The sequence below is a fragment of the Perna viridis genome, chromosome 2 (genome assembly GCF_037379345.1).
Source record: "Perna viridis isolate PV_CMFRI_1.1 ecotype Kerala chromosome 2, ASM3737934v1, whole genome shotgun sequence".
In the NCBI taxonomy this organism is placed as follows: domain Eukaryota; kingdom Metazoa; phylum Mollusca; class Bivalvia; order Mytilida; family Mytilidae; genus Perna; species Perna viridis.
In genome coordinates, this window is record NC_142446.1 from 64,067,760 (window position 1) to 64,084,334 (window position 16,575).

General features: G+C 31.1%; 1 protein-coding gene across 1 annotated transcript; it reads left to right on the forward strand.

Annotated features, from left to right (window-relative positions):
- The first annotated feature begins 7,315 nt into the window (after positions 1 to 7,315).
- Positions 7,316 to 10,598, forward strand: LOC148626447 (uncharacterized). Its single transcript, XM_088570460.1, has 3 exons — positions 7,316 to 7,952; positions 9,151 to 9,235; positions 10,055 to 10,598. Exons 1-3 carry the CDS (start codon positions 7,443 to 7,445, stop codon positions 10,441 to 10,443), a joined length of 984 nt encoding a protein of 327 aa, XP_088426586.1. The 5' UTR covers positions 7,316 to 7,442; the 3' UTR covers positions 10,444 to 10,598.
- Positions 10,599 to 16,575: the final 5,977 nt, after the last annotated feature.

The following is a 16,575-nucleotide window of genomic DNA, read 5'->3' on the forward strand; positions in this document are numbered from 1 at the left end:
TCTTTAATTTCAGATGTCTTATTCGATCTTTCTTATTTGAACATCTAGCTGTTTTAACGTTGAAAGCAAATGAGTTCATAAAATTATTGTGTGTAACCATCCAATGCCAATATCACATTGGTAGAATAAATAAACGACTTCATGAACCACATTTAGATTTTGAGAATTTCTTCATAGTATATTGACCTTTCTATAATTGTTTTTATATCTGCCAATAAGGGCTTTAGAACTCGAATCTATCTAGATTCTAGAGACGAGAAATATATTTCTCACACCTGTCAAGGAATTGGAAAATATTTTTGTCATTTTGATGCATTGCGATTGTTTAAATTTTACATGATTGTTTCCTTCCCGGATTTGTTGCATTGCAATTTTTCCTGTATATATTTTAAAACCATTCATTCAATTATTTGTCAAAAACGTATTGTAAAAAACCAGTAAAAAGAGGTCATGGTCAACTCGAAAACAATTAAACCTGAACATGCGCTTACACTAGGTAAAAACACATTGAAACAATCATTCTTTAAGAACTTAAACCACTCGCTATTATGTTGGTACACAACTTAAAGAGTTCACAGCAAAAATGACTAAAGCATTTTTTTTTTATCTCGTTCCCGTTGCCAAGGATTTTTTAGCCTGTCCCAAATCCAGAATTTCTGGCGTCTATATGTCTTGTTTTGTTTTCATATTGCTGGTGTATACAGAGGCAACTATTTCGCTGCAAGCTGCATCCTGCTGAGTACTGTGAGCGTTTCCTCGTCTTTCATTGAAGACCCATTAGTGGCCTCGGGTCGGAATTTTTCATCCCGGTGGGGTTGGTGTCTCTTTGATATATGTGACCATTTTCATTCTTCTTATATTTGAAATTTCTAAAATATGTTTCGTGATATTTTCGTACGGGCTTCTTTTTATATGACCTCAACAACTTTATTTTTGTTTTTCATTTTTATAATGTTTTTGTTTTTATTATGCTTGATCTGGTCAGTTCCAATATTTCCAAATATAACAAAAACACAAAAACATCTAATCTGTCTGCGATATATATTTATGATGACATGTTGTGTGTGTGTGTGTGTGTGTGTGTGTGTGTGTGTGTGTGTGTGTGTGTGTGTGTGTGTGTGTGTGTGTGTGTGTGTGCGTCTGTGTGTGTGTGTGTGTGTTGTTTCCTCTCCTCTTTCGTCTACCCCGGACGACTTTTTATGAGCAACTCGACGGGTGTTTCTGGAAAAGCAGAGGACGCTTACCCTAACGGCGCACCTGGTCCATGCTCATAGTTTTAGTGGAGTTCGAGTTGCTCATTTACATATGATTTACTTTATATGTATGATTTTAGTTACATTATGTTCTTTGTTTTGTATGCCTGTTTTCCATGTCCGGCCTTTGTCCCTGGATTACATTCTTTTGATTACCGCTAGAACCTTGGTTCCCTTGATTACCCTTCCATGTCTTAGACTCATAGTGCAGGATTTATTTTTAGTTGTTTATAAGTTTGCAGTATTAATGTTCTCTTGATACTTAGCGTATATTAAAGTAAACAGAAGACATCTTGTCTTTGGCAACTATCTATATCAAATAGTGTTAACATCCCATAGTGATAGGCTCGCCTGAATATAGCCGAAATATTGCTGCTCGGGGCGTTAAACCCCAATAATCAATCAATCAATCATAATGATAGGATTTGTATAAAGTTTTGTATTTACAATTGACTTCAAATCACTTAAACATGGTTGCAATAGTGTCTTCTCATAACACAGGAAGTGCCGCTTTTTCAGTCATAACAAGAGTTAAAGTCCTACGATATAAACAACATCAATACATTCACAGTCAAGCTTTATGACCATAATACGTTTTGCTGCCATGTTTTTATTCGGAAACTTTGTCAATTGTTTTTACCTAGCATTTCATTAAAGACGATACAAATACGTATAATCATCAGTTTCAACACTTAAGTATTTATTTGGGAATTTTAGCAATGAATCTTGCTGTCTCTAAGATTTCTCAAAATAATGTACACATTCATCTTTGATCTGATGTATGATCTACTTGTTAATGCTAACATGATTGTGGTAGGTATCGAATTATGGTTATTTTGAGGGTTTAAACACATTGCTTGTCAACATATGTTGCAATGTGCTGATTTTATTATTCATTTTTCCCATATAAGGTTGTTTTAATAAGCAACAAAAAATTACAAACGGAATTTTTTTTTAATTCACATTTAAAGTTCAGTTATAACACGAGTGTTTCCTTCCTGGGCACTCGTTGTTATATATGTTTCCTGCGTGCGTTTTTAGAGATTTGTTTCGCCTAAGTACAGACATTGTGTGTTTATTTTAAGTTAATCAAATCAATACCATGACAATCGATGTTATTTTTTAAAAGTTCAATTGATGAATTTCAGGATATGACAATTGATGTAATTGAGAAGTAGTAAAGAAAGGTCAGGGTGAATCAGCCGGAAATAAATCAGAAAAGACCATGAAAGTAAAAAATGAATATAAAGGAATGTCAATGTTGTTAGTATTTTCATCAACAAGACATTGATACGAACATATATTTCAAGATGTGACCCTAAATTGGTCATAGTTAAAACAGACATTAAGTTCTTAAAATAGTGCTTGTGATCAAAAGAAACAGCTTCCTTTAATGTATTTTTTTTAATGTTTGAGTGAGTAAAGGATATAGAAACATTAATCCACACATTAATACAAATTACCTGTAGGCATAAATGGCAAAAGTAATCAAAGGAAACAAAATTTTAGCGGAAATCAAAAGAATGTAGTACAGGGATAAAGACCGACTCGCGAGGAAAAACAAATACACAACAAATAACCTAAATAACCATATTCACACGAACAAAGAATCAAATGTAAACTCGGATTCCACTAAAACCTGGGATCATGGACCTAATGATCCAGTAGGGTAGGCGTTCTATGCTTTTCTAAAAACACCCACCTAGTTACTAATAATACTTTTATTCATTGTAGTCAAGATTCAAAGGAGAGCTATGGCACAGGGGCTGAAGATGAAAGGAAAGTTGATAATACGGAATGAGAAGTCATCACGAATGTCGTATAATTTCATCATGAGTTTTCCTCATGAGTTAAACATGTATCGTTATGTCGGAAATATTTGGAAAAAAAACATATTTATGCCCGTATTACCGACGGATAATTACAGCTTCGCAATTATCATGAAAGGTTTTTGTTTACTAGGAATTTATGGTATTTTATAACATTCAATAATTTATAATCTTATAATATAAAAAGTGCAATTTGATCATGAGTGTGCAAAATGTCTTTGGCAGTCAGAAAATTAGGTTTTTCCAGCTATCGACCAGCTTGTTATACCCTTGAAACCAACAATTAAATCTAAACCATACAGACAAATAATAAAAAAAAATCTCACATAAAGAACAAATCTGCTAAAAAAAAAAGGAAAACGTTACATGCAAAAACATTTTAGAATTTAAGCAAATTTGCATGTAGTAGGGTATACGTTATTTAAAAGTTTATACTTAAATGTATATATATATAATTGACCTTATTAAAGTCAAATCAAAAACGTTTAGTTATAAGTCTTTCATTTGACAACGAGAAGTATACGCATACACTTTAGTTACGGATTGATACAAAATAATCGATGAGTTATCTTTCTTAGATTGGTATCTCAATAATAAAGTCATTTTTTCAATACACAATATTAACTGTTGGTTATAAGAAAATATACAAATTATAGATACCTTTTAAAAGTACTTACTTCATAAACGTTGATATTTACGAGATTTTTGTTTGTTTTTGTTATAATTTTAATGCACGTCATACTTGATTTTAAATGCAAAAAAAGCTATTTGACATGTTTTCTACTTCTTGTATAAAATTATTGTTATGGATTTACATCTTTCTATTTATTTGCTTGTTATGCTGCTGATGAGAATTCACTCGTCATTGAAACACAAGTACAGCATATCACAATTTGTAATAAATATGATTGGTATTTTATTTTTAATCTAAAAACTCATTCAGTACCGTTTTTGCCATCCAGAATCTATAGTATTTCGGGTCATCATTTTTGTAAAATGATATTTAATAAACTTTGTATTAATTAAGAAGCTATCCAGCTTAGAATCATGTAAAACATGGTACATTGCATATGGCTTTCATAGAATCCTTCTACATAAGATATTAACATTATAAAGACTGCACTGAGGAATTTACTGGAGATACCTCTGTAAATGACAAAAAATACAATAGAACTATTGACATTTGATTATCGAATTCAATGTGAATTTACTCCTAAGAGCCAACAGATTGGAATGAATGATAATGCATTTCACCATTAAGGCGTAATCCAACTTAATAAAAAAAATAAAAATGTGTAACCTTTTTTTTTTTTTTGGGGGGGGGTATATTACATTTTACAGAATTTGCACGATTCTTACCAATTCTGTTACTTAATAGTTTAAACGTTCTGTTGTATCAACTTTATTGTATATTCTAAATGGATTGGTTTTATGGTGTTTACCACATACAACTCCAAATTATTAATATCTAATGATTGACAGTGAAATATACCTAGATGAAATAAACATAATACAAAAAATAAATATGCTTGCAAAATAACTTACCCGCTCCTCCGACCTATACAATATATTTGCAATATTGCTGTCTGAGGGAGTTAAGGATAATATAGCATGTTATATTTATCACTGCAGATGTTCTATGGTCATCAGCAAGTGGGTCGTTATAGTGGATATATCTGCATCATGAGAACTGATTTATTAACCGTGTTTTTATTTTCTTTCGTCACACATGTCATATTATGAGAAACTTTGTAGAAAAGCAGAGGACTGTTGCCTTATCAGTGAATCTGGGCCATGCTCCAAATTTTAAGTGGGGTCCGTATTGCTGATTTACTTTTTCCTTTTTTTTTATTTCATGTTGATGTGTGTGTCTGTTTTCCGTGTGTAATCCTTATTTTTGGAATATATTCTTTATATTCCTGCTAAAATTTTGGTTTCATTGATTATTCTTTTAATTAAAGGCAATAACCAAATCACCCCTCGTATCAAATTTCAGTCTTCAAATTTCAACAGACCTCGAGCTCGAGCCCTAATCTAATAGCTTTATGTTGAAAATTAGGCTGATATTGAAAATGCAATGTCCTCCTTAACCCAAAGGAAAAAGGATTACAAAATAAATAATAATATAGATGATTAAAATGTTCAATTTAATTGCTCTTTGTGGAAACATTTCAAAATTTAAACTGTTGTAACTTTTGTAAAACATTCGGACATGAGAGTCGTCAATGACGCTATAATTATTTAAAGAAACAATTAAATTATATCAAAAAGTTTCATTCATGAACTACGTTTACGAACTAAAGAACATTTGACTATTAAGAAACTCTTCACAACTTATAAACTTTTGAAATAAGTTTTCTATTAATAGCACATAACAAATGACAATTCTATGCAGTAATTAAGTTATTTGCTTAATTGAATTATAACTCATTATAACTGCTCTAACATCAACGACACCACGTCATGTGTCTCACAAGAAGTACAATTTTCTTTTTCCGTCCTATACGCTTCCATGATCTCTAGCATTGAACTGGGTTCAAAATTCATAAATATTTCAGTGTCTTATATCTTGACGTGGTGTCCTGTATTATGTTTTCTTCAACAGAATTTTAACAGTATTTAAAACAGTACCCAAGGCAACCAAGGTTATAGCGGTAATCAAAAGAATGTAATCCAGGGACAAAGACCAGACATGGAAAACAGACATATACAACAAAGAACATAAAGTAACTAAAAGCTGACTCAAGATCAATGAATAGAATTAAAAAAATAAAAGGATTATAGTAATGCAAAAGAATGACATAAAATCGTAAAAACGTCTAAGATAATTAGAAAATCCAAATTCTCCGTCGATAGATATACTTTGCAGAGCTTTCGCAGTTTTATTCAACCTATTTTTGAATATGGGGATGTAATCTGGGATTGTCACAACCAGTCAGCGATAAGGATAAAAAGGTTCAATTAGACGCCACAAGAATTGTTACTGGGGGCTACAAAATTTACCTCAATCGATAGAATATATAAGGAGACTGGTTGGGAAAAACTTACCGTAAGACGAGAGTGGCATAGATTATTATTATTACTTCAAAACATTTTGAGAAATAATACGCCGAAATATTATACAAAACTCAGTCGCAGATTGGCATACCCATAACAAGCATTAATCTCAGAATATAACTGAGATTCGTATTGTCAATTTTTTTATTCAGAATATTTTGTACCGTCCACCATTTAATTTTGTAATTAATCTGTGTATTATATTTTTGTCAATATTTCCAGATTCTGTCAGATATATAAATTGTTTTGTATTCTATGATATGTGTATTTTTCCGAATAAATATGTTGAAACAAAATAAAAGAAAGAGAAATATGAAACGACCAATAAATCTCCTGTAGAATAGATTCAAATGATTTGGAACAGGATAAAACCTCACTTGTACCTTACTACTTTTTTTTGCATAAGACTTATAGTGCATTTATTCGAAGAAGTGGGAACTAGCTGATTCTCATAATTGTCTTACAAATGTACTAAAAACATGTTTAAATGACTGTTATTGCCATTAATTTGTCTTATTCTTTGCCTTTCATTTAACAACAAAATTACCGAACACTAAGCCAATCTATAATTGACTCAAGTCCGAATTATTTGGCAAAATAGATATAACGCCACCAGGGCAGCTGGTACCGCAATGGTTCTGATTTCGTACGGGCATTTCAAACGAAATGGTAGGTTTTACATTGCGCTAAATCTAACTATCTTATTGCGGCGTGAATATACCAGCGGTTATCAAATAGGATTTGTATGCTTTTGTGTCAAAATCAGTAAATCAGTAGTCACATCAGAACAAAGAACAATTTACAAAAAAAAACAACATTACTCATTATTTTAGAAGAAACTGGGTATTGTTCAACCAAGGACAGATATCTTACAACGAAATTAGGTAAGAGATATTTATGCGTTCACCAAGTGTAGGTATGATTTGTTTGGAATCAAATGATTCTTTAAGCGACTTCAGAAGGCCTTTAACCAATCTATGATATCGGTTTAATATTCCCAACTAACAAGTTTTTTTGTATGTTTATGGTAAAATGGAATTCCGTCGGATGCAAACAATTATGAGTCAACCATGCCTTTTTTCTATGAAATAAAATCAATTCGTCATCAATAAGTTTGATCTTTCCTTCCTGATAGTTGAAATTTTTCCTGTCTATTTCAACATATATAGATTTATTATATTTCCGTGTCATATTGTGTTAAATGTAAATGGTATCAACGTCTAATCAATTTACTTAGAGGTTTTTGTGATCTGTATTTCTATCATTGGTGACTTTTAAAATAATAGCATTTTCGTAAAGTTGCATGGAAATGGCAGACGCAGAAAATATTCGTGGACAGCGATATTCAAGTTTCAGGATTCCTTATGAGTTTGTTGCATTACCTGGACAGACAGTTTTACCAACAGCACCTCCTCGGACACATTTGAATCACCGGCCATCAAGGCATGTCTTCACGGTGGAAGATGATTCAAATCAGGATGAAGAGACAAGACAATCAAGGGACACGAAAAAATATTTCAAAATTTGTGTTCTCGCTTTCCCCTGTATTTTCATGTTGGTTGTAGGTCTTGGGCTTGTAATTTATTCTGCTTATACACTTTATAACATTGTTGTGTTGTCTTCTGTTTCAAATGATGTACCAGATTCAACCACGTGGATGTTTAGAGATGAGACAACATTGTGTGTTACAATTCCCGGAAAGAATATGCGACATTCTGGTTGTTCACAATATCTTCTTAAAAAGATAAAAGATGATACCAACTATACGTGTTGTGTAAGAGACTCATCTACATATATATTTTTGTTTGATCTGGTAGGTACCAACGGTTAATATCCAATGTATAAAAAAAATAAGGTAAACTGCACTACTTTAATTTTTTTAATACAAAATATTAAATAAACAGGCACAAAGAAAGATTAAAAGAAAGAAACATGGGTTACAATTTCAGAACAATAGTATTCATTAACAAAAATATATTTAAATATACGAAAAATTAAATGAAAGATGTGGTTAATGAGTTCATAAATTGAACAGTCAACTTAAATCATATTGGGATTCATTTTCGCCTATGTTTTTTCTAGACATAAACAAATTCAACACTTTAAAGGCATGAACATTTTAAAGATTCCTTTTAGACCATCATATTTTTCTACAGCTACACTAATTTCGTTTGAATAAAAATTTTTGTGTGCGAATGTGTGTGTGTGTGTGTGTGTGTGTGTGTGTGTGTGTGTGTGTGTGTGTGTGTGTGTGTGTGTGTGTGTGTGTGTCAATTTGTGTTTCTAGTTTCTGTTAATTATTGGCTTTATCGACGAATAAAGGTATGATGTTGGGTGATGATGAACCATGTTGAAATTGATTTTATAATTTTTTACAATAGCTAACAGTTTGATTACTTTAAAATTTCTTTAAAATTTCTATTGATCAGATTCTGTTGTTTTTGTAACTTAACATTCCATAACTGCTAACCTTTATAGAAATCCCTAAAATGTGTTAAATTTCTTGATATTGCCCTTTTTGTGTACGAAATAACTTCTTGGATTATAAGTGTTTTACATCTTTGGTTATAGCTAAATATTCTAAAACTGTAATACTGATACATTGGCCACTTTGAAAAAGTATATTCAAATACCTAAGAAGCTCTCTTTTTGGCATGGGGTATTCTCCCGGGCATGACCTTAATCAGATTGCATGGTGACTTGCAAAGTAACAAAAACAAGTTTTTCTTTCGGGAGAACCATACGTCAATTCAGGTTTAGTAGACCCGATTTGTTTATTATTGTTTATACTTTATAAGAATCTTATCTTCACCTGTCGTTTGTTTAGATATCCTCAGATATTCTCAGTTTCATAGTTTTCCGACCGAAACAGGTTGTTACAGCATCTCTATACTTGTACAAATTCATATAACGGATTTATTTTTAGCCAAGGACACTTTGACATATTGAGTAATATTTCCTCCTTATGAACGACATTCAACATATATATTTAAAACTTCTATATTAATCAGGCACTCGACGAAATCAAGCGTGTAGGATCCGGTGTTAAGAACAAAGTATGTACGCACTCCCACACCAAAGGGGTCTCAAGTGATGGTAAGAATGGATGTTTCTATTTCTACATTCAAACAAATCTAAGAACAAATTAAGATAAAAACAACTAGCGCATAGCATATGCAAGAAAACTAAAATAAAAAAAGATACATATTTATATTGAACTCTCAAACTTGTAAAACGGATTGTCCTTATATATGTTTTATTATTTATTGCTATCCATTATGTTGTAAACGTATTTATTTACGCGGTATACTAATGTTTCCTATTTTCCTCTTAAGTGCGAAAAATAGCATCCGTGAGACTGATTTATTATACTATAAGACGTTTATCATTATTCGGAAACCGCAAAAATTGCAAAGGAAGATTATAGCTTTACCAATATTTAGAAAGACAAAATTATTAAAATGGCGCTATCCACTTCATGAAGGGGTTGTTTTGTATCATTTTGATAATGGATAATATACAGGAAAAAATGTTTAATTATATTTATCTGTAACCTAAATATTGTTTCATAGTGTCGCCAACATATCTCGTTGTTGTTATTATAATTTTTATTTCTTTTTTCAAGTCCACTTTTGAAAAAGAATCTCTTTTATCTCTTTAGTTTTCTGTTATATACTATAATAATTGAATAGTGTATATTTGACATTAAATAATTGATCAATCTTGGTTCCCTTGATTACACTTGCAGTAATGAAACATGGGTTACAAAATGCAGTGTGTAGCTTATAGGTTCTGAATTTATTTAATTGAAATTTACATATGTGTAAATTTCATGTTATACAATTGTATTACTTTTATTGTGGATTATTTGTTTGAATTTCGATTATTAAGTTCAAATTTGTTTTGCTTATCTAGAAAAAGGAGTGATGGTTTGGCTTCCCACTCAACACTGCGAGCTCAACAACAAAATGGAAAACACAACACATATAAATATACCGAGTTCTGATATGTTCACCATATATTTTTCCATAACTGTGTCTTTTGGCAAATCATATCTACACTTGGCGAACGATAATATTCGATTAAAATTGTTTCGGCAAGGAGCTTTAACGAAAAATACGGATAGCGAAGTGTTGGTTTATAAGATGTTAAAGATAAGAAAGGAGTGGCAAAATTATGTACAGCTGTTTTTCTATGGTACCTTTCAATTAAATAGAAATGATAAATTGTACGTAAAAGTCTGGAATAAGAAATATATCTATGATTACGAACAGCATTGTTCATTTGGTTTCTATAAAATATAACCAATCACACCTCTGGTTCAATAAAAAATAGGAGAGACATTTGCCTTTTGTACAAGCTGTGTACTAAGCTGTAATATCTCCGCTTATATATGTACACAAAGAGGTGTAGTTTAAACATCATATCTGTGCCATGTACAATGATCTTCTAATAACATTCAATAACATTCAGTGCAGACAAAAAATTTCAAAATCAAACTGTGGCTTCAAATTGTATAACTTGAGCAATTAAGGAACAATACGAAATATGTTATGGGAGGAAAACACAACTCCTAGACATACACATATTGGTTTTATTACCATGGAAAGAAGACTTTCTTTCAAAGTTACAACGGTTGTGCATCGAAAATAACTTTTTGTGATTTTATATGTACTATTTAGCGTAAGGATTGGCTATTTGGTAAATGTTTGAATCTCAATATCTCTCTTTTTTTTAATTCTCTTTCATTTGTCTTTATATCATTGTGTTTTTCCAGTACAAAGTACGTTTATAATGTGATTTTATACCAATGTTGATATATGTTTTAATAAATAAACAAAGTCCTTATCAAGTGTTCGGATCTTAGTTTTTCTATTATAAGAGTAACTTAGTGGACGGATCGATCCTTGTTCGTGACAATCAAATTTCATTTTTTTAATTATTTGCATACCTGCAAGTCTTTGAATAGTAAGGTACAGTGTAGGCATAAACAGTTTCACCGAATGTTTCCATTAAGAAATATATTTACATTAGTATGACCTCTGATGTTTAAATAATACGTCTTTATCTCTGGCAACTGTAACGTTTAACCCTTGATTTGGGGTCTTTTGAAACAAAAAAAACCAACAAATTAGCTATCAAGAACAGGAAACGTACCATATATACTTAAAATCTATGGATTCAGAAAACACACTTATCACCATAAATAACACAAATTAACACCTACTTCTGCGAAGTTTTCAACATTGATAATTTCAATCATTTAATCATGTTAAATACCAGCAAATTATCTTCAAATAACAGAATCCACTATATGTCCTAGTGTATAGTTTACCAAAAGGAAATTCAATCGAAAATCGGAAAGAATACACAAGATACATGCAATGTTTCCCAATGCGAATGACCATTCGTCCATTAATATCAAACTAATATATACAAAATGAAATTTGAAGAAATGCATACTTTCTCGAGAAACAAACCTTCAACAGATATATAACACAATAAAAAGCGTTTTGTGTTGCTCTGGATCATTAATGAACTTCCACCTCTATTGTGGGAAGAACCTGCAATTTTTGGAAACTTAGACGTCCACTTTAAAATAAATGTATGAACAGATAAAGAAGTTTAAGTCATAGCACTATATCAAAGAAACTGACTTTACTTGAATGTTAGCCAATAACAAATCACCAGGTTATGAGTAACTACGGAAAAGCAGTTTAAAATCTTTTTTATCATAAACATACTATATTTAGCCTTAAATTCCTGATTTGTCTATATGTAAAATCTGTAAGAGGAAGTTTATCTACTTAACACAGGAATCAATCAAATCTGTCAGCTTTCAAATTGCAACTATTTTATTGACCGAATGATTGAAGAATTAACTAGAAAAAACAGTTTAGATATCTGAAAATCATCTAGACTTTATCCCAAATTTTGGAATACTTAGCACTGACAGATATAATGCAACTCGGATCTTATATATATCGAAACGTGCAAGTCTAAGCTTAACAGCTAGAACCCTTGGCAACAAAACAAATTCCAATATTGGAGAAAAAATTATTGTGTTAAAAGTATGAGGAATTCCTATTCTATTCTATTCAACAATGTAAAAAGACAAGCAAGCAAAAAATGTTTTTCGTGTCATTAGGGGTTTCTTGAAAATCAGTTGTATAATATGGTCACAATTTTCTGACATATACTGAGTCGCGGACGTAACTAATGATATCACAACTTACCTTCATGTTTTCAAAACAACTATTGCCCATACAGAAGTCATTTTGGTAAAATTTTGTTTCAACTGAAAATGTACATAATGACCGACACCATCCACTGCCTCGGAAAAAGAAAGACAGCGTTGGATATGTGGTTAGAGTGCACAGATCTACATTGGAAGGTAGCATATGATATGTGGGCAAATGTTCAATTAAAAACAATTCGACTTGACGGAAAAAAGACAACGTTTATTTCCAAGCATTTATTTATTGAATTAGGTAATGGTAGCCTTATATGCATACCACTACGAAGAGGATTATGTATTCCATGTTATATATAATCACAATTTAAATTAACTTTCTCATATAGCCCATTAGATGAAGAACGTGCATTTTAAAACTTAAACACGGGTTTGTCATGTAAACTTTAATAAGTGTACAAAGGTTTTTTCCGTTATCGTTCTTGCAATATAGGAAATAGATAGTTTTTGTTTCTAAGTAGCCCACGCTTTCCCACTGCACAATTCTACAGTGTTAAGGTCATATCCATTGTATGTTTCTTGGAAAGACATATTTTTCACAATGTCATACCAGAAATGCCTCATTCAATGCTGTTGAGATTATTAATATCATACTAGGCGTTCAGACAACAATAACTATAATTAGTGTTTTGTTACGATTCAGTCCTTTATTATTCTGTATCGTCGTGGCTACCTTATCGAGATATTATTGCAAACTATTCCTTTCCTTAGCAATGTAACAAATATTCATAGATGTGCCCTTGAATATAAAAGTTGCTTGGTCTGACACTGGGTTGTATACTGTTTTAACTACTAGTATTTGAACTCATGTGTGCTTGACACAAAATTATAAACGTGCATACGTTAGTCTTATTTATTGCCAAGGGAAGTGTGGCTAAATTTACTTTTGAATTTGTTCTGCATCGTTAACCTCAAGCTAAACTTAAAAGAAAAAAAGAAAAAAACAATAATTTTTAGGTAATAATTCCTTGGTCTAATGTGTTTAAATAAACGGAATATCGATATCTTTTTCCTCGTTCTAACTTTTTCCAATCATTTGGAAATATGTGTAGGGTGGGAACGTTGCAAATCGCTCAATAAATTATTTTTTAGCAGTCACGTACTGTTTAACAGAAGCAACCACTGGTTTGGATCGGTTTGTTGGGTCGATTACTGATCAGTAGCTAATTGTTATGGGTTACGAGCTATAATTATAGTTGCGTGGAACGTTGGATTTTTTTTCTTAGAGTCAAATAGCTAGATCTTTAGTTTTTTGTGTAAAGTCTTGTTTCCCTTAACCTCATTTTTTGTGGTTTTTTTTTTTTTTTTTTTTTTGTTATTTTTTTTTTGGTATTCAGTTCGCTACATTGTGTATGCAGATTGTTTCTTTTTCATTATTTCACGTTTAGTCCACGTTTGAATCACACCACAACTGTCGCTTTGATATATTTTGTGGATATTGAGATAGTTAATCATATTATTTTTCACAATTTTCTTTTTTTTTTCCTTTTTTCTAACTTAATTCATAGGTTAACCAATTTCCAATTTGATATCTGCTCTTTTGTTCTGACCACATCATATTATTTATATCAATGTTTACGATACCCTCATAAAAAAGACATATATTTTATACAATCAATCATTTCGAGTTTCAAAAACTTAACTTCCCCTTTTCCATTTATGCAATTGACATAGTTTAAACTTTCCATGTTATTTAATTATATACTTTACTATGACATCTGTTAAAATGTTCAATAGAATAAGGGAGAAGAAGGAAAAGTTTCCGAAAGTTATTTAGGTTTACAAAGAATTGTTTTAGATACAGTGTAAGCTAATTGAAGCTTTAATTAATGAAAACTGATAGTAAATATGTGCGACTAAATATTTTCAGTACAATTATTTCAGTATATCTCAGTACCGTGTTTCTCCATTCTGTTTTAAGTATCAGTCTTATTTAACTATTACGCTACATTTGGTAGAGGTGATTCGTGGTGTAGGAAAAACCAACCGATCAAACGGTGCTCTTTCATTCTACATTTGCGATACTTTCACATAACTATAGTCCTTTCTGTATTTAGATTTGCATTTCGTAGAAAAATATATGTTCATTCCCTATTATTCCAACTAAATTTAGCCAATTTATACCAATTTAAGATTGATCGATAACTCTTGCAAGGTGCGAATTTAATACACAATCTATCTGTTTTTGTCTCAAAAATGAAAAGCCGAATGACAAAATAAAAGTGGATTCGGTGGAATCTTTAACATGCATGATTCACCTCCTGTTTGATTTTCATAAAGACTGATACTTGATAAATATGAATAAACTGAATGTTGTTAATAGCCATTATCAAGCTTTTCGCAACTGATTTTACGGGATTTTAGATTTAATTGCTTTTAACCAACCGGAAAACTACACTCGAAGAATATTTTCATTTGTAATAATCTCTCTTATGTTACATTCCTTAATCCTTAGTGCTGTATAACCGAATTATTCGAAATCCTGTCCGAAACATTCACTTTTAAAGATCCTTAAATTATGTTTAACTGTTCCTTTTGTATCTTTTTAAAATTTATTTTGGAATCTTTGAAAATCGAACATCTGTCTAAAAGGGTTTCAGAGTGGGCATACTTCACTGTTAAACAAATACCTTTTTTTTTCTTTTATAAGATATATTGACTATCTATGATAAAACTTGACATATCCATAACCAAATGATTTGTATAACAATTAACAATGAAATCTAACAATTGAAAATTTCTAACAATCTTACTAACACATTAATATTTTTTTATTTATTTATTTATTTATTTTTTTTTTTTTTGCTTTGAATTTAAAACTCAACTTAGTAGATTCTACGATGATTAAAAACTTTTTTTCCATTAAATGAATAATAAAATAGTTCAGTATTTCTTGTCCATGGGGTCAGTTGATGGAACAGTCTGAAACTATTTTTATACTCATATGAACTTATTATACATTTTTTAATTAATGGTCATGAGTGGAACAGTAAATTCATTACCCAGAAGTACCAACTATTACCTGAGGCAACAAGGGGTAATAAATTAACTTTTTTCCGAATGCTCAGTCGACAAATGCTTTGTTACACTAAATCATACCGATGCCTATATAATCGAGCACAACCACATATGACCACAACTGTTGACTGATCTGGCAGTATCAGATTATAATGCTTTTTTAGGATAAATCCCAAGATCATCTGAACGTCGATAATACAATGAGAGTCGAAGGAAAGAAAACGCAATAAATGAGTACGGCGATATTGTCCCGGTCAACAGTAAAACAATTGACCAGGGTAAACAGAAATGTGAAGGCCTTTTGGATTAATTAGTTTTAAAGTAACATTTGATTTACTATAGAATATATGCACTAAAGTATCAGAATTTGTATCTTTGTTTGTCCTTGATATACCAAACGGTTTACATCAAAACCAACGATGAAGGTAAACTTTCGTGTTAACCTGTTCAAACGAAGTGTTAAATCTTCTACTTTTTGTTTATATATATTATAACATTATTTTAATGTGTTATACATATTACAGACTTATACTTTTTTTGTAGAATATGTTCTTATTTGTATAAATCAGTCACCCAGTCAATGATTAATCTACAGTTATCGGTAGTGTCAGAAAAAAGGGGATTTTGAAATATGCATATACAATACTATATCTGATATTTCTACGCCTCACTTCTACGCTGCTTAGTACGTGACATATGGGAGATAGTGTGGCGACTGATTGGCTAGGAATTAGAATAATGTGTCCGACTGGGATTGCATGTCGACCAACAGGTTGAATCTTCTGTAGAGCTAGCACAATAAAAATACGACTCAGTGTATCAGACTAGTAAAAGCAGGATTTTTATCGATCTTTGTGATAAATTCTCTGCCAGTTCATAAAATAGAGCGTCACGGAAGAAATCTAGATGAAATTGCTTAGCGTTGTCTACTTTCATTTCCTGGTTTATTATTTACTATCATTTTCTCTTCTTTTATGAAAATATCTTCAAATCGAATTGCCATTTCAAATAATGTAATTTTCGTGTATGAAACAGGAAACTCCACATTTTCTATATATGTATGTATGTATAAAGTTTTAATAGGAATTTATCAATGGGGTTTCCCTTTTTCATACTATAAATGAAATGAGATGGTTTGATTCAAACAGTTCATTATTTGCAATTT

Coding starts and splice junctions, on each gene's coding strand:
- LOC148626447 (XM_088570460.1), top strand. CDS start 7,443: ATGGAAATGGCAGACGCAGAAAATATTCGTGGACAGCGATATTCAAGT. Junction 7,953..9,150: donor ATATATTTTTGTTTGATCTG/GTAGGTACCAAC, acceptor TATATTAATCAG/GCACTCGACGAAATCAAGCG. Junction 9,236..10,054: donor CAAAGGGGTCTCAAGTGATG/GTAAGAATGGAT, acceptor TTGCTTATCTAG/AAAAAGGAGTGATGGTTTGG.